This window comes from Molothrus ater, chromosome 6 (assembly GCF_012460135.2).
Source record: "Molothrus ater isolate BHLD 08-10-18 breed brown headed cowbird chromosome 6, BPBGC_Mater_1.1, whole genome shotgun sequence".
Lineage (NCBI taxonomy): Eukaryota > Metazoa > Chordata > Aves > Passeriformes > Icteridae > Molothrus > Molothrus ater.
The window spans coordinates 4,502,767-4,525,043 of NC_050483.2; the positions used below are offsets into that span (position 1 = coordinate 4,502,767).

A 22,277-nucleotide genomic window follows, 5' to 3' on the forward strand; every position below is an offset into this window, starting at 1 on the left:
ATTAAAGAATCTCTGAATGGTCACAAGCCCTGTGAAATCCCTTTGCTTTGCAGTGCTGCTGTCAGTTCCATTAGTTAGTAATTTTTGAGTCCCAGGAAAAATTTAAGTAAAAGTGTGCCCTAGAGCTCAAAATGCACATTAAAAAAATTGGAAAATTGTTAGCTAAATGAAAGGGAAATATGGGAGAATGTTTTTGCAAGCTTATGATTGCACAGCTTGTCGTAACCTTGTATTTTGATTATCAACAGCGACCTCACACAATTCATTTATTTCAGTCTTACAGAACTTGAAGAACTTCAAAATGCTTTCACAAATAGGGCAAAAGTGAATTGAAACATCCCAACATAGGGATTCCCCCATCTCTCAACAAAAAAAAAGAAGGTGGAGAGAGATTGGTGACTCGCCAAAAGCCAAATTGGATGGTGAAGTTTTGTGAACAGGAACACCAATGGCAATGCTACTAACTGCATTGTATTTGTTTTTCAAAGGGCAAGACTTCGTTGAGTAGCACTGTCAGTGTACCCCCTTTACATTCTAAGATTTGGAGTGTTTCCATCATTACAAAGACATTTACAGATTGAAAATCTCAGACCAATTCTCTGCATGTTGCTCAACAACACTGTAGCTTCCAGTATGTTAAAAACAATAAAATTCAGTGAAATATTTCATATTCATTTCAACCCTTAACCCTTTAACTTATATTATAAAGTGGATTGTAGGCACCAAATTGAAATAGAATTTGCTGTTGTCAGCATTGACTCAATGAGGGGGGAAAAAGGGGGGGTTTGTTTCATCTTAAAAAAATTCTTTAATTGTTTGTGCCTTAACTGTACAGCCACTGTCTAACAAGAGAACAGCCTTTCCTGTGAGACTCTGCTCTGGCTTCCTGTGCTGAGGAGGGGACACAAGTGATGGGCAGCAATTTGCTCAGCAAGATCTATAGGCTGCATAATGCTGGGGGTTGATATTTTAATAAGATGTAAAATTCACAGTGGCTACAGCTGTAGATACAGAAACTGTCTTGACACAGAGAACCAATAACTCCCAGGAGTTCTTGGCTCTTGATTTTTGATCTAATATGATGTTTCTTTCTACTTAAAGGTATCATTTTGTCATCCCTGTAGTGCAAGGCACACTTATTAAGGTGCTTCTAGGAGGTAGGTTGGGCTTTGGTTTGAAAGTTAAATGTTTCTCTCTACATTTCAGCCTTTAAACTATGAAAGAAACATTAGCTGTGAAACCTGGGTAGCTTTTTAAAAAGGGACAAATCTCTGGCTTTTTGCTCAAAATTCACTGGTCCACAGTATTCTATTTCCTCTCTTTGACCTGGTATTTACTGTTCAACATCAAAACAATTTGATGCAAGTGTACTTTGCCTGAATTGGTAGTGTGCCCCATAATGAATTCTTCCTTTTGATGCAAAATTATCATCATAAAAATACAAGCAATTAAGTTGTGTGACCAGCAATGTCTAAACCAAACCAGTGTAATCCACTAGCAGTACTATATCTATACATATATATATATATATATATGTATATTTGGCAGATCAAGCCATGAAATAATTTTTGCACTCAAGTCTATTACAAGAACGAATAGAAAATGCGCCCAGCAAAGAAGTGAATATGTCAAACAACAAAGTAGATTTCTTATGGTGGTTTAAAATATTAAGTCAGAAAAAATAGCTAGTGTCAATATGAGCAATTAAAATACTGTTCTTTCTGAAGAAAAAGAAGATGAAACTATTAATGAAGAATCAATAGTTTGATGGGATGGCTCATATGGAAGAGGGCAGCAGTACAAGACTTTCTCTTTCTGCATTCTCTCCTCTTGGTACAGTGCCTTTGTGCAAAGAACAGTCCTGCAGCCTTTGTGCCAGGTGACCTCTTTTCCCACATGGGAACTTCACTCCTCCCTCGTTGTCCAGAAGATCTTTCACATTTCTGTAAATCATCTTGCAATATGCAAGGTAAGCACACACTTTTTTCAAAAGCATGTTATGTTCCAGCAACCCCCCGAGCCCAGCAGCAGGTTTGTGCCTAGGGGCCAGGGAGGGACATGGACTTCCTAAAGAGCCGAGGGTGCCTGGGGGGCCCTGGGTAAGGGGGTGGGGGCACGGCGTGCTGGCCATCAGAGGTCACTGCCTGCTCATAGGTGGGCAGCTCTGAGTCGTCGGGAAGGGGGTTCAAGGAGAACTCCTCGTGCCTCCTGAAGATGTTGGCTGAATTCCGTCTTCTGCTCCTCACATAACCCATGTACCTAAACAAAGGGGACAGCAGGTAAGTGGAAAGTTCTGCTTTAAAGGGAAGCAAGAAGATGAAGTATTGTCTTTATGGGATGGCCCAATGAAGGGAGGAATGATGAATCTGACTCCATGTTCTCAGAATGCTAATTTATTATTTTATGATACTATATTATATTAAAGAATGCTATACTAAACTATACTAAAGAATACACAAAGGATACTTACAGAAGGCTAAAAAGATAATAACGAAAACTCGTGACTCTTTCCAGAGTCCCGACACAGCTTGGCACTGATTGGCCACTGAGTGAAAACAACTCACAGCAGAATCCAGTGAAACAATCACCTGTGGGTAAACAATCTCCAACCACATTCCACATGTGAGCACAACACAGGAGAAGCAAATGAGATAAGAATTGTTTTCTTTTTCTCTGAGGCTTCTCAGCTTCCCAGGAGAGAAATCCTGGATGAAGGGATTTTTCAGAGAATGTGAATGCCACAATCAAGTCATAAGCATAAAATAAACAAAACCTCAAACAACCCAAAAAAACCCCACAAGAGAAAAACCATGCCTTCAGTAATCACAAAGACCAGAAGCCAAATACTCTCTCCAAACCGCAGGGTAAGAACAGCTCAGTGATGTGACATTTATAGGGAAGAGGAAGCACAGAATCCTTTTATATTTCTTTCAAGATTAGGACAAAGGAGCATTCAGTAGAGACTTGGTAAAGAAGCATTTCCTCCACATTGCTTCATCATCTACTACCACAACTACTTCACATCTGAGGTAGAGCACATGCCATGAGAGCATACAGCTTATTTGAAAGAACCAACAGAACACGTTAGGCTTCACATTGCAGGCCCCCACCTACTAAAATTATTCCATCATCTTAGAATATTTTGAAATGAAGAACACACAAACACACAGTTAAAAAAAAAAGGCAAACCCAAAGGTTTGGGTGTGCAATATTGTTTTATGTTTTTGTGTTATTAACTACTGTTGGTGCTCACTTAACTTTGCTTCTAGGCAAGTAAGAACTCGACCTTCCACTGGATTTTCTGAGAATACAATAGTTAGACCAACCCAGAGTGATTTTTAAATGCCACTCTTAAGCAAGAGTTTGTTTTGTGTGCGCTTGGGTTTTTTAAGCAGTGAAATTCCTTACCCTGGTGGTTGCCTTGATTTGCATCTGCTCTTGCAGCAGTAGAAGATAATCAGTGCAATTATAACCAACAGCACTCCAGCAGCAACCAGGCTGATGAGCAGTCCTGTGACATTAATCTTCTGCAGTGCCTCATCACCTGGAGAGAAAACATGCATGATTTTCATTCTGTTCTTTCCATCTACCCAGCCTGCAGTGTACTCTGTAAAATACTACTTTTGCACTGTTATTATTAGGCTGTTCCTTCCACAAATGTCTAAGTTGCTGTAAGAAGCTGTAAATCTGTGCAACAACCCAAGAGAATCATCCACAGTCAACTTAAAGCAAAAGGGAGTTGATGCCCCCTTTTCTCTGCATGAAACTGTTGAGATGCCTGTCTTCCAAAGCCTTCCAAAGATTCCTTCATGTACTTGTGACCTTGATCAGGTGCAACTGACCATTTTTTATTAAAATAAACTTATAAAATTAATTAAAATTTATTAATTAATTATTAAATATATTAAAATTATCTGACATCAGACTACTCTGAGCCTAAATCAGGCTGTTATGCATTACTGTTAAAGAAACAGGGGGGAGACAAAACAAAACCAAACCACAGGAGCAGCCACAGAATCACTGCCAAGTTTTCCAGTTGTGTAATAAAGGAATGGTCAAGGAAATTACCTACAGACCTATAATGGATCCCACTTAAAGATGCTTCAGTTTTATCATATCAAGAAATTAAATATATTTGTACAGTTCACAGTGATCTTCAGTAAAAAGATAATTTCTGATTTCCTTAACTGATTGCATGATCTATTAAGAACGTACTATTATAAGAACCAGAAAATATTGCAATATAATAAAAAAGTAAAAAAATGACTTACCTAATTTTATTTTAGGGCCTTTAGTTGAATAGTCTTTCCAAAAATCCATCTATAAAACCCAAAAAGAATCACATTTATATGAGATAAAGAAGTTACAGGCCTATTGACTTGTATTTAATATGGTACCTTGGGCAGAATTTAACAGTGGCATAAACAGAAATAACTCCTGCTGAGGGATTTGTATTTACTCATCCCATGGTATTTTTCTTCTACAACTTTGCAATAAATTTCTCAGATCCCAGTTGGTAAAAGAAAAAAGTGCATTTAACTGTACAGTGTTACCTCATATTTCTGCCAGATTACAATAGAAATTAGGGTATATTCTGACACCAAAAAATGCTTACAATTACTTTTTTGCAAATCCCTACAAAACAGTATTTGAGGCAAAGTTAAATTCTTAAAATTCCAACATTTGAATTCACATTAGCTAGGAAAAATACTGGGATCCATTTAAGAGAAGAACTTTAATGTTTTATGACCATCAGGCATTAAATATGTTGAGTTATAATTTTCACTTTTGCTACCAAGCAAAAGACTCCAGCAAGACCTCAATTTAGCAATTTGACCTTTTTCTTAGGAAATTGTTAGCAACGGCAAGCTAACACTTCCACCTTTAGAACAGGGGTGAATTCCTCACTCTTTCTGCAGAGCACACCTAGAATCACAAAAAGATTCTTGCTGCTTGTGCAACAACCAGTCTTCAGACAATCCTCACATTCCTTTACTGAGCTGAAAGGTTTCTCATTGTTTCTTTTTATGTGTTTATATACCAGGTTTCTTCTCAGCCACGTCTAGGTGGGGAGTTAGAATGTGGTGCTACAGGAACACTCAGTAATAGCTGAACTGCAGCTTTGCTCCACACTGGCCTCTTACAAAACACTTCTGAGCATGACACAAGGATGCAATCAGCCAATTAATACATTTATAATTAATAATGTGAAACATTTAAACTGGATGCTGAGAAGTTACTAAAAAATCCAGAAATCTGAAAAATCCAGGAATAGCCACAAGTGGGACTTCTGAAGCTTCATTTCTATTTGTTTGCACAATTAAAGGCAACATCTAAAGTCTTTAAGACAATATTCATATATTAAGACAACATTGATATATTAAGACGTTATTCAACATATTCAAGTGCATTCACTGTGTATCTAAAGCAAGAAGCCCATGTAATTGGGATATCTGCTTTTAGAACAAAATAAGCAGTCATCTCTCAGTGCTGTGTTAGAGGAGTTACAGTATTTGTGTACAATAATTTATGTTACAATAATTTGTGTACAAAAATACAGTTATTTAGCCAATAACCTCCCTCGCTAAATTAAATTCAATTTGAACTGCTACCGTTTTATCAGGGTCTTCAAAAATTTCTCTTGCTTCTTCATAATTGCAGAGTTCTTCATTGCATTCCCTTTCCAGGTTATCGGCTGTGAATGCTTCAAAATCAAATCTGTTGTTCAGAAGATGTCGTCCAATGAATAAATTGGCCTCCCTTGCAGATGTGAACACTAATGAAAAAAAAAAATTAAGTTGATTTAAAACAAGTTAGGAAGGCTAAATTTGGTATTTTTAAAGAATGGTAAAGATTTTAAAGGAGCACTTTGGGATAATTTCTTCCCCTAGCATCTCTCAGCTACATACAAGGGAAAGATCAAAGTCTCCTCCTAAAATTTTTTCTTCACTACTATATTTTCTAACTATGTAACATAAAATAAATGTATTTGCCTTTCTCATAAACCATCTCAGCTATTCCTTATCCAGGCCAAGAGAATTTGATTGTCATGAGAACTGTTGGTCAAGTTTTGGTGTGACCCCTGGTGGGATGTGAGCAGCAGTTTTTACTGGAGCTCTTAAGAACAAAGAAACTGTCACATAAAGCAAAATTCAGCCAGATGCAAAGTAAGCAACACCCTGACCTAGGGGGGGAAGGAGGCAAGGGTGGGGGAAGGAAAAAAACCAAATATACATTTATCAATATTCTGGTATCTATGAGTTCCAAATTTCATTTACAGAATTTAGTTTTTAAATCACATCAGCAGACTCCTAGTCATTCTACAATTGTTCTCTTTTCACAATCGTGGCACCAAACTTTACATAAGGGTGACTTATTGCCAAGTTTGTTTTAAATTTGTCCATGACATGAATTTTACTGACAACATGCATTTCTGAAGACTTCTGAAAAGAAGAGATTCTCTTCTTTTGTGTTCCATGAGGCCTCATGGATTAAGTGGTGAGGTGAGATTCCAGAACAGTGAGTGAAATTATAGAAGGCTTTGGAATACAGGAATGTATTTCCTCACTAGGCATTTTCCAAAGTCAAGTTTTAGCCTGCTCTTGCTACAGTTTCTTATTAAAAAAAAAAAAAAGGCAAAACCAAATTTCTAGTGAATGCCTAATCTATGTCCACAAAATTCAGGCTATTTGGTTGAGGAAAATGACTAGAGGATTATTTTTGCAAGTGTAATGCAGAAACAGCATTGTTACATACCAAGCAGGATGGCTGAAAAAGGAGATGAGATTCAGGATAAAGTTATTCAGCTACAAATTAGCTTTGTGTTCTTGTTAGCCTGTTTGGCAAGATTATCACATTGCTCTGGAATTTTCACCCTAAGAGTCACTGTTAGATCTTGCAGTGCTATCTCATAACACTTTGCTCTCTGAAAACTGGAAAAACTGCAGCATAACTTACATATTGGTTGTTTATGTCTTTAATATGATAGAATATTTAAGGAATATGACAGCATATATTTAAATAATTTGCACAGTTACACTGTGTACTGAAGTAGCTACATATGTGCACATGCATTTGTTTTTGTTATTCTAAAGCAATTGCAAGAAAATCTAAGCTTAAAATATTTATACTATACCTAAAGAGTAACCAGAGAAAAGGACTTAACAAAAACAAAACAAAAGCAATACAATCAAAAACCCCAAACAAACAAAAACAGAAGCCAAAACCAAAATCAAAACTCCCTCAAACCCACAAGTGGAAAGGGAAAATAATTACATGGGGAAAAAAAAATATTACCAATATTCTTGGTTCAGTGCAAATTACAAAAGTACCTTCAGTCTTCTGAAGCAGAGTTCTTCAGTTTTGCTCAGTAGTGTTTCACTCTTTACCATGCAAGTAGTATTAGCTGTCCTTTGAATTAACTTAGAGAACTCATGCATTTTGTTTAAAATGGAATGTATATTCAAACTGCCTGGAGCCTAGAACCCTCAATTCCCAAGGATACATGGCCCACTTTTTCTTTTCAAGAATTTTTATCCATTTATGACTTTTTTCACTTTGTCACATATCTCCATCTCCAACTTACTTGCTACCTGGTGATTAAAACAGTATTTGAAGAATGAAACAGATGGATTTGAATTGAGCCCTAAATGTGAGGGGCCTGGATGCAGTTCTGCAGTCCTTGGTTTCATAAAATGATCCAGGCAGTTTTAGGATGCCCAGCATTTAATTATTTAATTAAAAATTCAACCACACAATACTCTCAGTGAAGCAGCTCTGCTGGTAAACGATGTTCACAAAATGCTGAAGTGGGACTTCTCAATGCAGGTACCCCATACCTTTGGCAACTGTTCTTGCTAAATTATTGGATTTTATATATATATATATATATATATATATATATATATATATATGCCAATAATTTTGGATATTATATTATAATATTAATATTATATTGATATTAAGTGGATACTTCTCTTTCCAACTCTGTCTTTAAAGGAGGAGTGGTCTGGGCCTATTGTGAGGAGAGAGGTCTCACAGGAGCTCACAGGGAAGGGGCAGCCTGATGTTTTATGCCCAGAGCAAGACGGATTTTAACAAATCATCTGTCACAAGCATTTTTTTGCTAGCCATGGTTTCTGCTCCTCATGCTGCCCTGAAGGAGCCTCCTGCTCCATGTGATGACTTTTTAAAATCTGTCTTAAGGTTTCAGCACTACTTGTCCACTGAGAAGACTGGACAGCTAAGGCAGAAATTTATTTTTGAAGCCCTTAAAATGGTAACCAGCCTTTGCTTTGTAGTGCTTGAGTCTCTGAGGGGAATTTGTTTGTTTTTACATGAGCTCCTCCCCATTTCTCTCCCTCCCTCCCCAGGGAAGAACTGCAGAAGCAGCACTATGCTTATCTTTCCAGGTGTTGTAAGGGGGCCTGGCATTGAGAGCAAATATCAATTGCAAAAAACAACCAAATAAACCCTTTCAAATACAAAGCAATGTCAGATATACAAATACAACTGTGATCTGCTCAAATAGTACCAAAACAGTACTGTCTTAACACAGGCTTCAAACTTTTTGAATTTTGATGTTACTTAAAGGATTCTGGTTGTATCAACCACAATAATCCCAGAGGGCTGGAAAAACTTCAGTTGTCCCAATCTGCACTTACGACAAGATCTGATAAATACTTGATATTAACACCAAAGTCAATTATCGCTCATTTCAGCAAGAGGTATTAAAATAATCTGAAATTAAGCATAAAGCAGCATAATTTTGTCATAAAGAAACCCAAAAAAAACCAAAAAACCAAAACAAAAAAAAACCCCAAAAGACCAAACAACTAAACCATAAAAAACCCTGAAACAACAACAACAACCAAAACAACAATAACCAAACAATTAAAGAGGCCAGCAAAGCAAAGTTAGAAACAATTCTGGAAAGCACAAAGTCTCGTTAAAACTAAGTTACCATCTTTCCATTCCGGTTGCTCCAAGTTCTTTAATCTGCCAGGGCAGTGAGGAAACGCGAGCACCGTCGCAGGCAGCTGACACAGCACCACCAAAACCGCGATCATGGCCGGGATCTGTCAGACAGAAACTAACGTGAGTTAAGCAGGAACGACAGCGCAATCCTCTGAAGTGTCAGCGCTGAGCCCTGAGTGAATCCTGACTCTGAAGTCATCCAGCGCAAGCACCTACACGCACTCGGGGCTGATGGCTCCTGGAAGAGACACCGACCCGAACAGGTCCTGCCTGTCTCTTGCGGGGCTCTGGTTGTGTAACACCCGCACATGTCACATCTCCGGCCGCCTCCTGCTCTCCTCTCCCGGCCCAACAGAGCGGCGGCCCCCGGGGAAGAGCCCCGCAGGGTGCCCCAGGTGGGCTCTGACACCGCAGAGCCTTTGCTGCCTTTTGTAGGAGGTAACAAAATCTCCCCGACGGGAACAGGTACAAAGCCCGTTTGGTCAGAGGAGTGAAACAAACCCGTAACTCTGCACGGAGCCACCCGACACGGGTAAAAACAGCATCGCCGCCCGAGGCGGGGACGTGCCACAGCCACTGGGGACCACGGCCGGGCTGGGGACAGCCTTTCCCCTGGGGCAGAGCGCTCTGCCAGCCCCGGGGCAGCGGGGCCAGGTCCCGGGGAGCGCCCGGGACAGAAGGAGCAGCCAGCGCTGCCCTACCTGTCCCGGCAGGACAGCCTTTCCCTGGCTGTGCGGATCAGGAGCTAGGAACAACCTTTCCCGGCTGTGCGGATCAGGTGTGGATCAGCCTCTCCCTGGCTGTGTGGATCAGGTGTAGATCAGCCTTTCCTTGACTGTGTGGATCAGGGGTAGATCAGCCTCTCCCCGGCGGTGTGGATCAGGTGTAGATCAGCCTCTCCCCGGCGGTGTGGATCATGTGTGGATCAGCCTTTCCCCGGCGGTGTGGATCAGGTGTGGATCAGCCTTTCCCCGGCAGTGTGGACCAGGTGTGGATCAGCCTCTCCCCGGCAGTGTGGACCAGGTGTGGATCAGCCTCTCCCGGGAAGGGCGCGGCGCAGTCCCGGGGCCGCCCCCGCCCGCGCTGCCCGAGCCCGGCCGGGGCCGCCCCGGGGCGGGGCAGGAACGGCCCTGGAGCGTGGGCAAAGAGAGGTCATGGGGAGCCCCGCGATTGCTGCAGGGGTTTTCCCTGGGCTTTGTTTCCAGACCCCTGCCTGACCTCGCAGCCCCCGCCCGGGCCCCGCATAGGCAGCCGGTCCTTTCTGCTCCTGCGATCCCCTTCTTCTGCTCAGCCTGGCTTTGTGCGCCCGGGGCTAGCGGCGGGGCTGAGAAGCTGGCGGGGGTTTTGCCCCCGGAGCAAGGCGCTGATGGCACAGCGGCCGCTGTGGCTGAGCCAGAGCGGGGCAGGGTGTGTCTCCCCCACCGGGCTGCTGCTGCTCCGCGATTAAGCAAGCTTGTACCTATCAGCAAGCATTTAGCCATCAGAGAGCCTTGTCTCCACCAAACTCTCCGAGGCCGGCAGCTGGAAGGACCAGCAGTAGCTTTATATATGTGAAAACAATGGTTTGGTTCCTTTTTCTGTTAGTTTTGGTTTTGGTTTGTTTGTGCGTTTTACCGTTTGGGGTTTTTTTGTTTGTTTTGGGTCAGTGCCGCTAAACCTTAAACCTTACAGGCTAGAAAGGGGCAGAAGCGGCTCCCTGAAATGCATGAGGTTGGTTTGCACCAGCACACACCGCAATTAGGAGCTCCCATCACTCCCCAGAGCAGAGGCCAGGCTGAGCACATGGACCTGTGGCTCTTTTGGCTTCTCCTTCTTGGCTTCACATGTGCTGTAAGGATTTGTTTAATACTGCGTGCTGGGAACATGAACTATGTGAAAAATTTTGGGATAGGCTGGGTTGGGTTAAAAGCTGTACACCAAAGAAACTCCGGGGATGCGTGAGTGTTATGGTTTTGCTACCTCCAGGAAATCCAGGGGCTGACAGTGATTGGTGTCTGTGCTTGCGTGTCTCCAGTAGTGACTTTGGATTGTGTTCTTTATTTAAGTGCTGGAGCGCCTTGTATATACAGAAACTGGAAACAGTAGAGCGAGAGGGTGTTGGATAACACTAGTGGAAGTGATCAGAAACTCCCTGGAGAAAACCAGAAACTTCTGATGTGTGAAATAAGGGGAACTGTTTGGAGGAATGATGACTGTAGTTAAATATTTACTTTATGACATCAACACGCTGCCGTTTAGAGGTATTTGACGAACATGTAACTTACAAGCTGGGATGACTCTAATGCTTTTTTAGCTGGTGGAGATCTCAACAGAAAATTCTATTTTCTGATTGTGTAGGTGCTTATAACACAGTGGAGAATTTAGATAAGAATATTTTAGAAGAAAACAGTGTATAGATAGTTTATTATCTAGATAATACTAAGGAGATAAGAATACTTGGCTGCTACTTTTTGGGAAGGCAGCAGAAACTAGCGTTACTTTGTAAAGGGCCCTACAGCTTGGTCCCATGCCCCTCTACTCAACCCTCATGCTGAGTTCCTACCTGAGTGTCTCAGAGAGGGTGGAGCCAGCTGTGAAATAGCTGCTGACAGCTCCGGTGCAAGGGCATGAATGTACAAGGGCTCTGCGGTGCATTTAAGTGTAAGTAAAACACCTGCATGCCAATGTGGGAACTTGTTTTGTGTGGCAACAACAGCTTTGTGTGAGGAAACTCTGCTGTACAAGTAGCAGGTAATCTCCATTGTGTTCCGGCAGCATTGTCTATCACTGTTAGTAGAGGGGGGAAGAGATTATTGGGAATTGCTCGTGTATGCCTTCCGGGGAGTGGATGTGAATACTTCCCCTGGCCCTGCCCCTGCCAGAGGAGAAGGCTCCAGGTGTTAAAGGACTGAGACTGATGGATCAGCCCCATCCAGACTCTCTGCTGGATCTCCCCCCTGCTCTGAAGGTGGAGGAGCAATGCAGCAGCAGAACTCTGCTGGGAGAGGCCCTCAGAGCTTTAACACTCACCAGTGGTTACCCAAATGCTTCTGACTGTGCAGCTTTTAGCAAAAAATTTGTGTCTTCTGTCTGTGTGTGCATGGGTGCTTGTGGAGGTTTTTGAAAACCAGCTTAGCTTATTTATTATTGAGATGTAACAAAAAAAAAAAAACAGTTGTTACACATTGGTTAAACAGGACAGTGCAGTCTTTTGCTTTGGAGGAGATTGTAACTTTCTCCTGTGCGTCCTGAGCTCAGACTGAGTTTCCAGCTCTGTGATTTTGGCAGTGAATTCTCCCTCAGGGTGGCTGTGCAGGTAAATGGATGTGTGGAAACTTATGCAGTAGGTAATGACTAGAAGTGTGCCTGAGCTCTGGTTTGCTATGAGATCATAGAAAAGGTAATAAGTAAAAAAGGGTGCTGAGGTTAAACAGAGTATTTCCCATGTACATGCAGTTTTTAGCATGGCAGAGCAGTAAGTACCTTTTGCATGGAACTTTGCTACTTGTGAAGTATTTTTTCAGGCAAAATAGCTTTGATTAGCAAGCTGTGTAATGAAGATGCTCAGAAGGATGGAACCATCAAGTAAGATATTGCTTTCATCAACTTTTCCAGATAAACACTAATATACAGTATAATAGATACATAATTAAAAATATTTGGGGAGGTGGAAAATAGGAAATTAATTTACATCACTTGCTTTTAACATTGGGTAAATATACAATTAACATTGTTTCTAAAAAATATCTTTAAATTATTTGTCATACTAGCTACTACACTTATTTACCTGTATTTTAGAACTTCACTTGTTGCTGTGATGGTTGGTAAAATATTGTTGGAGAAATTAAATATGGTGCTGTTGAATTGAACCAGGACTGTGTATCCCTCACAAAAGGAAGATGGTACCAATCTATGTTTATGCACGGATCATTTGATTTTGAATATACTGATTATTTTGCTGCAAATAAACAGTGGTGTATTCATTTTTACTATTCAGGTATTCATTTCAGTATAGCAAAGTATAATATGCTTTACTGATTTTTGATTAGGAGGACTTTGGATGTAAACATATCCTATGATAATTCAAGTAATAATTTTCTCACTGTTCAGTTTCTCATGCAGTATTTATCAGTTGATCTGATAATGAAAAAACATAAATGTATATTTAAGAATTACAAATCCTCTAATCAAAGATATGTGGAGTTGTGTGTATCTGGTCTGTTCTTTCCAATGGTTTATTTGATATCCTGAATCACATGGTATAGATTTGTCCTTTACACAAAGCTACTTTAAGTTCTTATTTTTGTTATCTAAATTTCTGACCGGGCAACTTGATTTAGGAGTTTTTTTGCTAGAGGTAATTGAATGTAACAGAATTTAATTATAGATTTTCTACAGTTAACATCAAAGGGCTTTGACTGTCGTATTTAGGAATAAACATGTCAACAAGCAAGTGAACCATATCAGTGTCTTGGAGAAATCTGGTATCCCATTCCAACAGTAGATGTAGGAGGGGTTTTCCTAGATCACACCATATTTGAAAAAACTCCTTTTTTGGGTACTCCCTGGTGTCCTTTACAACTTCCTGTAGAAATGCCTGGTTTTTCAGTTAAATTGGTTGGTCTAATAAAAGATAGAATAAGTGTGTATATATATATATATATGTATATGTGTATATATATATATATATATATATATAACTTATACACAATAAGTTATATAATAACTTATTATATATAATAAAAGATATATACTTTATATAGTATATAGAATATATCTTATTATATATAATATATAGAACAGTTATAAACAAGATATAGTTTATTATATGTAGTATATATAATAAAATATCTAATAAGTAGTATATAAGTATATCTAATAAAATATATAATAAGTTTTATATATATATATATATATAAAATCTTTGACAAATCTGTCATCAAGTAAATCTTTACTTGGAACCAACATTACTTTTTAAATTATGTTATAGTAGTATTTTAAATATGCCTCAAATTCAGATAGACAAATAATTTAATTTTTAGCTAAGGCTATAATGAGATTCTTTACAATTAAAAATTGAATTTAGCTGATTAACTTCTGCTGAAGTTCTTGCTTTTCTCCACTGCTAGTGATTTTTCCAATTGAAAAAGTAAAATTCTGGCAGAAATATCCTATAGCAGCGTAGGGGGAAAAGCAATAACATGGAAAAAAATAGGTGTTTAGTAGCAAAATAACTAGAATTTTAGGGGCAGGTTTATGTCAATGTCAGTTGTTAAGTTTTGGAATGAAACTTAAGTTTCAGGCATGGTTTTTGAAAAATATTTTAGGAAAGCCCACACATAATTTAAATATTTGGTTATTATCCACTAGGCTGTGAGATAATTTGTATTGGTCAGAAATAATCATAGACACTTGTAATAACACAAATAACAAAAGTAATTATACATTCAAATAATAAAGTTGGCTCCTGTCATAATATTTTAACCTTTATGGCAAATTTATTCAACTAAAAATGCTTACAGGGGGACAGAAAAACCTTTCAGGGCTTAGCTTCCCATACAGCTGCTGTTGTATTTATTTAACGGGGGATAGAAATGTCACCAGTGCTGAAGGGGACACAAATCCTCATTCTGATTTCACTAATGGGCACAGTGCTGGCAGATCCCACTGCAGGCACTGAGAATGCTGCTCCTCTAACAGGATTAAAGTTTGGCATGGTCACTTGCTCAAAATTTTTTTAGATGCAGCAAGTTTAATAGGACCAAATTTTTCTTTTTTTCCCCTTTTTTTTCCCCTTTTTTTTCCCCTTTTTTTTCCCTTTTTTTTCCCTTTTTTTTCCCCTTTTTTTTTCCCTTTTTTTTCCCCTTTTTTTTCCCTTTTTTTTTCCCCTTTTTTTTTTTTCCCCTTTTTTTTTTCCCCTTTTTTTTTTTTTCCCCTTTTTTTTTTTCCCCTTTTTTTTTCCCCTTTTTTTTTTCCCCTTTTTTTTTTCCCCTTTTTTTTTTTCCCCTTTTTTTTTCCCTTTTTTTTTTTTCCCCTTTTTTTTTTCCCCTTTTTTTTCCTTTTTTCCCTTTTTTTTTTTTTCCCCTTTTTTTTTTTCCCCTTTTTTTTTGCCCTTTTTTTTTTGCCCCTTTTTTTTTGCCCTTTTTTTTTGCCTTTTTTTTTGCCCTTTTTTTTGCCCTTTTTTTCTTTTTTTTCCTTTTTTTTTCCTTTTTTTTTCCTTTTTTTTCCTTTTTTTCCTTTTTTTCCTTTTTTCCTTTTTTCCTTTTTTCCTTTTTTCCTTTTTTCCTTTTTTCCTTTTTTCCTTTTTTTCCCTTTTTTTTCCCTTTTTTTCCCTTTTTTTTCCCTTTTTTTTTTCTTTTCTTTTTTTTCCCTTTTTTTCCTTTTTTTTCCTTTTTCTTTTCCTTTTTTTCCTTTTTTTTCCTTTTTTTTTCCTTTTTTTTTCTTTTTTTTCTTTTTTCTTTTTTTCTTTTTTCTTTTTTTCTTTTTTTCTTTTTTTCTTTTTTCTTTTTTCTTTTTTTTCTTTTTTCTTTTTTCTTTTTTCTTTTTTCTTTTTTCTTTTTTCTTTTTTCTTTTTTCTTTTTTCTTTTTTCTTTTTTTTCTTTTTTTTCTTTTTTTCTTTTTTTTTCTTTTTTCTTTTTTTTCTTTTTTTCTTTTCTTTTTTTTCCCATGAGAAAGACTATTAGGTTGTGAGACTTCTACATAGATGTCCTGATGTGAGCATTCCACAAAATAGTTTCTGTAAAACTGTCACCATAAGCTGGTTCCTTTGAAACCACGTGCCCCCAAATACATGGGAGCCTACAAATATAGGGTAAGTAGAAATATAGAGTAAAAAAAATCATATCAAAATCTTCTAGCAGCAGGATGAAAATCCGCTTCTGGCTTTTTTTGGTACGGTTTTGATGTGTTTTGGTGAGCTACTTTTTGATTAGTGAAAGGAGCCCAGTTGGGTTTGGTATTTAAGGTCCCTGGGCAGGGACAAAAGCTCTTGGCCTCATGGATGAGGGGAGGATGTAAAGGAGCTGGAGCCAGGCTCTCTGCCCAGTGACAGGACCAGAGGCAACTGGTACAAACTGAAACACAGGAGGCTCCTTCTGAAGGTAAGGAAGCTCTTTTTTTCTTTTTTAACTGGGTGTTGGAACCCTGGATGCTGAGAATTTCAGACTTTCTGTGCTGGCAGGCACTGACCCCCAAGAGAACACTGCCTTTGACCTGAGGCTGTGGAGAAGGATTCCAAAATGGAATGACAGAACTGGGGTTGTGGGTGTGGAGTTTGAATAGAAGTGTGTAATATCACAGAAGGGGAAGACTTAGAGTTTAAGGGTTTAGAATATAGTAATAGATATAAAGCAAGATGGAGGTTTTAGGGTGGAGGCTGCTCCTTCTTCTTCACCTTCTTCTCCATGGGTTTGGGTGGGTTTGTGTAATTGGATAAAAAGTCCACATTGCAGGCATGGATGGTTGGTTATTGGGTTAAAAGTAAAAATAATTTAGGTGTCATTTCTTAATTGGACAGTTTATCCTTAAAAGGCCTCGTAGAGAGGGAGATACAGCTCCATTTTACCTTGTTAGACTGAAGTGCTGTAGAAAACTCAGGGTTTGTGAGACTGTAACACGGATAAGAACTGGCAAACATCTGAGTCCCAACAAGAAATACCATCCAACATATTCAATCCTGACCCTGGCAAAAAGAAGTTAAGACTCCACAACTGGGCACGGGCACAGGGTGCCCAGAGAGGTTTTGGCTCTTTGTCCATGGAGGTTTGCAAAGCTGGCAGCAGTGTCCCTGCCAGGGGTGGGAGGCACTCAGTGACTGACTTCCTTGCAGCCTCCCCTGGTTCTGTGATGCTGTCTTCTTCCAGCAGAGCCCAAGCCCCGATGTTTCCTCTTGATCTCAACTTTCTGAGCTCTGGGGTTTCTATTCAGCTCCATAGCCATTTCTGCTGTGTTCCCTGGTGTGCCTCACTAACCCATTTCTCTGTGGAGTTGAGATCTTGGACTTCACAGGTTTCCTTTCCTGGCTCGCAGTAGAGGGAGCTGTGTGGTGGCCTCTCAGCTTTCTCCTGCAGCATTTTCATTTAAAATTTGGAATGTTCCTGCTGAGGATCTGTTATCAAAGCAGGGAAGGCAAAGCTGTGTCTAGGAAAGGTTTCATTTCCTAACAAAATGGAGCTTGTGGGTTGTTTGCAAGTGATGTGGTGCAGCAGCAGACTGGCAGCTTTGGGTGTGTTTTAATCCTGCTCAGCTGCAGCATCAGATGTGCACTAATGCAGAAGATATTGATGTTTCTATCATGCTTGGCACTTACTGTGATGGCTGTGGGGATCTATTTGTAAACTTTGTGTTTGTTGCTGTGATACAGGCAGTTTCTATTTGGTATGGATTTGGTTGATCCTCAAAGAACTTGTTTGTGATTGTGGGAGAGTTGCTTGAGGACTTACAGTAAAAAAGGGATTTTTAAGTTTTTGTTAGATATGTAATCTAGAATTTTCAACTTATTTGCAGTGGTGCATAGAAGACAACTTTAACTGAGAGGTGCTTTTATCTAAGCACATGGAATGGTTATTAGGGTTGATAATAGATCACACTTTCACTCTTTTCCATGTACTTTTTCCTGCATATTGCACTGGTTTTTTATATTGATTTCTATTGATTACAGTTTCTGGAAAATGACCAAGGACATTACAACCATATAAAGAGTATAGTGAATATTACTGATTTTGAAGAAGTAATCAAACAAAAGTTTTGGTGGTTTTAGTCCAAATGAGAGAATTCCACACATGTGAGGCAAAGCCAGTTCTGTTGAGGATGAAATCATTCTTTGCTGTGTTGTAAAAGCTGGTTTTAAAAACACTTGTAGACCAGACAGAAGTTTTTCTGAAAAATGTTATTAAGATCAGAGATGAAAAGTTGCCTAAATAGTCTCTCTGCCTAAGAAAATATGCAAAAAATTTAGTTCAGCAGTCTTCCTATGGAGAGTGTTTCAGCAAGGAGTAGCGGTACAAAGCCTGTCTCTTTTTGCTTTATGGATCGCTCCTTGTTTCCAGCAGAATTTAGCTAGTTTTAGAATTCAGTTTAGTTTTAGTGACTGCATCTCAGGTGTATATACAATTCTTGACATTTCTATCAAAGGCAAAATATTTCACAGTGGATGCCAAACTGTAATGCTTAGAGAGAGTCCCTTCTTGGGAACATAATCTGTGTTACTCTGGGCAGGTGAGCAGGCAATTAATTGACTTATTCTTTAGAAAAACCTCATGTTGTCACTTTCATACAAAACTATTGGTGTGTGTTGGAGAAGGTTACTGAGCCCTGGCTCAAGATGTTTTGAGGATGCTTTCTATAAAATCTTTAATTTCCTTTTGGTTTTTTTGTGTCTGAGGATTGCAGAGTTGAATATGGAAAGTCTTCTGGAGTTTCCTTGCTTCTGGATCTTGGAGAGCAATTTTTTTTTTTTTTAATTTAAAAAGATGTCTTGGAAGAAGGGACTTAACATGGTGGGTTTTGCTGTGCCTGTGACAAAAGGAATTTGTGTGACATGGAGGATGGCAGGGCCTTCAAGAGAATTCTTCATAAATGCATGAGGCAATTAAAACAGCAATAAATAACTGGGAGAGGTTCCAGTCTTTCACATTGGAAGGGGTCATCTTAATTGTGGTGTGGCTCATATACCAGAATCTTTTCTTCTCTAAGGAACAGGGGTTTTGGTGATGCTTTCTTTGATTATTTCACCATTGTCTCATTTCCTCAGGTATTTGAGATCTTGTCTGCTATTTAATTTTTATCCAGACTTCCTTTGTTGCGTTTCCTCATGTTCCCCTAAAGAGGAGCTAGAGTTGAAATGTTTTTCATCTCTATGCTTTAATATTGTTTCTCTGGATAAAGATGTATTTTGTTTTGTCTTTGTAAATTATTATTAACCTATTAATGAAGAAGTTCTGTGGGCTCACTCAGTTTTTTTCCTTAATAAGCTAGTGATCAAGCAGTAAATTGTATAAACAGGTGAATCAGTTGTTCTGCCTCTTTCCCAGGTGCATTTTGCAAGTTTGTGATTGGCAGTTGTCAAAGAGCTGAGCTATTCCAGTGGAATGGATTAAACAGGAGGGTTGAATCATGATGTGTGAATGTTTTTGAGACAGTCTTGCTTTTGTTCAACATAAATCTTGTATATTTAATCCCTATACTCTTTGTGTCCATAATTAAGATGTTGTTCGTTTTACTAAACAAACAAGGGCTTCCTATTAACTTCTAGTGAGGACATCAGCTGAATTTCCCCTCATTGTTTAATTATTTACTGTATCCTACTTTTTCTTTTCGTACCAAGAGTTTGGGTTTATAGTGACTGCAGTTCAATTTCAGAAATGAAACTCTTCTGATTTATTTCTTAGATTTTTCTCTAAGAAAAGAATAATACAGTAAATCATGCAAAATATAGTAGAAGTTGAAAAGTTGACTGTTAGAGTTTGAAAATAAAAAATTAAGTTTAAATAACCTGTGTGTTGATGGAGTTTTGGGCATGTTTACTTCTTTGTGTAGGGAGACAGAGGCCCCATGGCATAGGACAGACTTTTAATTGTCATTGGACAAGGGATGAGAAATTCTGTTCTCTGTTAAATGCTTTTAAGGTACACAAGGAAAATTAAGTTTTAGGATTCTGTTAGGAATTTTCTTGCTCTTTTGAGCCTCTAGGCCACAAGTACATGAAGGATGTGATGGTTTTCAAGGCCGGGCAAATTTGATTTTCCTTTATAAGCTCTTAGATACTGCTGTGATGGAATCACCATTATCATCAGTAGTTTGGGGTTTTTTTCCTCAATGCTGAACTGTCCAAGTTCTTTAGAAAAATGCTTATGGTTTACTTTTTTTGTATAAGGTGTTACAAAAATGATTATATCTTAATTCAACATTATTATTATGCAAGGGAAGGCTAAATAACAATACTACTGGCATAAGGTCACTTTGAGGTGGTTGATTTTTGCACAAAAGAGTACTGAAGAATCTAAATAAAAGAAAATGATGATGCCATGGTGTAAGTACACCACAGGAAATACATTTACAATACAAACAGATATAAAAACTGCAGGTGTAGGAAGTAAAGTGAGCAAATTTTGGAAGTTCTGTAAATTCCTTCAAGAACCAACACACACAAGAAGGCACCTCAAGGCACCTTGCCTCAACTTCAGGCTAGGTGGGTGATGCTTTTAAAAACTGTGGTTTCCTGTAAAAGCAATCCAAAGCTTTTTTTTTTTAATGAATACAGCTATATGTTGGAAAGAATAGACACTGAAGTGCACAATGAAACCTGCAAGAACATAGGAACGAAAATGATACAGAGTAGGAAGCCAGGAAGATTATAAAATTACTCTTTATAATAAAGACTCTTTTCAGATTATTTTCTTCTATAAACATCTTTATTACACACAGGGTGATCTGGTTTTTTCAGGGTTTTTTACGACATCACAAAGTGAAACAATATAAAATGACCACATGCTACCAAACTGCTACGAAAACGTCTGTTTAGGATTAATTTAGAGAATTCTTTCAACCAAAAAGTATGTGTACATATTTATCACTTTAATAAAGATATATTCAATTAATTTTGAAAACCAGAGTAGAAAATTAATTTCCCTCCCACAGCCTTAATGAAGAAATAAAGGAACTAATTTCCCCTTGCTGTTAGAGGGGTAATCCACTCCTTCACATATTAAGAAATTAATGTAATGCATCCAGTCAGCCAAAGAGTCTCTGATTCTTCCCCTCCCCCTAATCTCTTACACCAGCTTATTTTGTGCAACACAATTATGAAAAACAAAATTAGAAGAGACTGAAGCCCTTTTAAGTATTTCAGATTTCATTACATTCTAATTTCAGATCTGTTGCTGTTTCCCGGAATATCATCCCTTGACTTTGATGGTGTTTGCTAGTTTTGGTTTTCTTTTAAGAGAAAAAGAAGGAAATTTGTTTATAAAATAAATTTATATATTTTAAACTATATAAAACAATATATTATTGTTTATAATAACAATAAATTTTTTTTAATCCCACACCAATTTTTAAAAAATGCCAGAAAATTATTAAGGAAGTATTGTGATGGGCTTTATATGCCTTTGTAGCATTTGTGGGGTTTTATGTGATCAAAAAGTCATCCTTTTTATTTGAACTAAATACAGAAGAAATGTATTTTCTTATGTTTATTTAATTTATTAAAAAATGGATACCATTTTGTAATTCTAGGAACATATGTGAACAGAGTTTTATAATTAAAAATCAGGTCAAGATGTTATTTTAAGGAATTGGACTTGAGTAGATGAGAGATAGATGTTCAGAATTATGTTCTTAAGACAGATTTTTGACCCACATAAGCAGCTTTATTTCTTTATTTATTAAATGACACTTCCTGCACAAGTGAGAGTGTGAGAGCAGTTTATGTCCTTAATGTAAGAAAACCATGAGGTGATGTAAATGTTCCTTTAAGGAGGCAGTTCTCATTAAAAAAAATTAGTTTATAAACTTGTCACTTGTAGCAGGCATTTTGGGGGGGGTTAATCTTTTTTTGATGGTGAGCAGTGTTCAGTGAAGCAGCTCATTGTGTACACAGCTTGTGAATAGCATCATTGATAGCAAAAAGCTACAGGGTAAGTATACATTTAATTGATTTCTTGATCAAGAATGCTTCTGCAACAGGCAGAACAATGGAGCTTTATTACTGCTTGGATGGTTGATGTGAATGTGGAATAATTCAGAAAATGGGGAGATGTCCAGAACAAGAAGCTCTGAAAATACAGCTGCCCTAAGGAGATCTAACATATGAAGCTTCTTGGGAACAACTGAGACCACAGAAACTGAAATTTGATTTATAAATCAAAGATAGGAGTCCATAAAAATGGTTTTGGTGTGTAGGACTGCTGGAAATAAACAAAATTCTCTCTTTGCATTCCTTTCCCCACCCCTTGGTTTGAGCAAAAGGAACAAAAACAGTGTAGGAAGACCTAAGGACCCATGTAACATGGGAGGAAGACACAAGTATTTATTCTCTTCATAAAGGGAATATTTTATTTTTCTTCCATATCATATGCAACCATAATGTCACAGTAGTTATCTTTTATCTATAAGAGCCATTGTTTCCAATAGGAAGGAGTAGTGTGTCTTTCAGGGCTGTATTCCTGGTTTCTCTCTGCTATCATTTTGATATTTGTATGCAGCTGTATGAATTATTTTCAAAAATTAATCCCAGTGAGAAGGTCTTTTAATATTTGTGGTAGATCTCATTCACAGTATTTCAATTTGAAAGTATTTCAGTATTTTCTTCTACAGATATCTTT

At 38.2% G+C, this 22,277-nt stretch overlaps 1 protein-coding gene across 1 annotated transcript; it reads right to left on the reverse strand.

Annotated features, from left to right (window-relative positions):
* Window positions 1–2,039: 2,039 nt before the first annotated feature.
* On the reverse strand, window positions 2,040–9,077 carry PRRG4 (proline rich and Gla domain 4). The gene is made up of 5 exons (XM_036384669.1): window positions 8,963–9,077; window positions 5,613–5,776; window positions 4,272–4,320; window positions 3,409–3,544; window positions 2,040–2,259 (listed from the first exon to the last, which is right to left on the reverse strand). Exons 1-5 carry the CDS (start codon window positions 9,066–9,068, stop codon window positions 2,040–2,042), a joined length of 675 nt encoding a protein of 224 aa, XP_036240562.1. The 5' UTR covers window positions 9,069–9,077.
* Window positions 9,078–22,277: the final 13,200 nt, after the last annotated feature.

Excerpts from the sequence above, each read along its gene's own strand:
- PRRG4 (XM_036384669.1), bottom strand. The coding sequence starts at position 9,068 with ATGATCGCGGTTTTGGTGGTGCTGTGTCAGCTGCCTGCGACGGTGCTC. Across the intron at positions 4,321-5,612 it reads TTGAAGACCCTGATAAAACG|ATGGATTTTTGGAAAGACTA; the intron begins GTAGCAGTTCAA and ends TGGGTTTTATAG. Across the intron at positions 3,545-4,271 it reads AGGCCCTAAAATAAAATTAG|GTGATGAGGCACTGCAGAAG; the intron begins GTAAGTCATTTT and ends TTTTCTCTCCAG.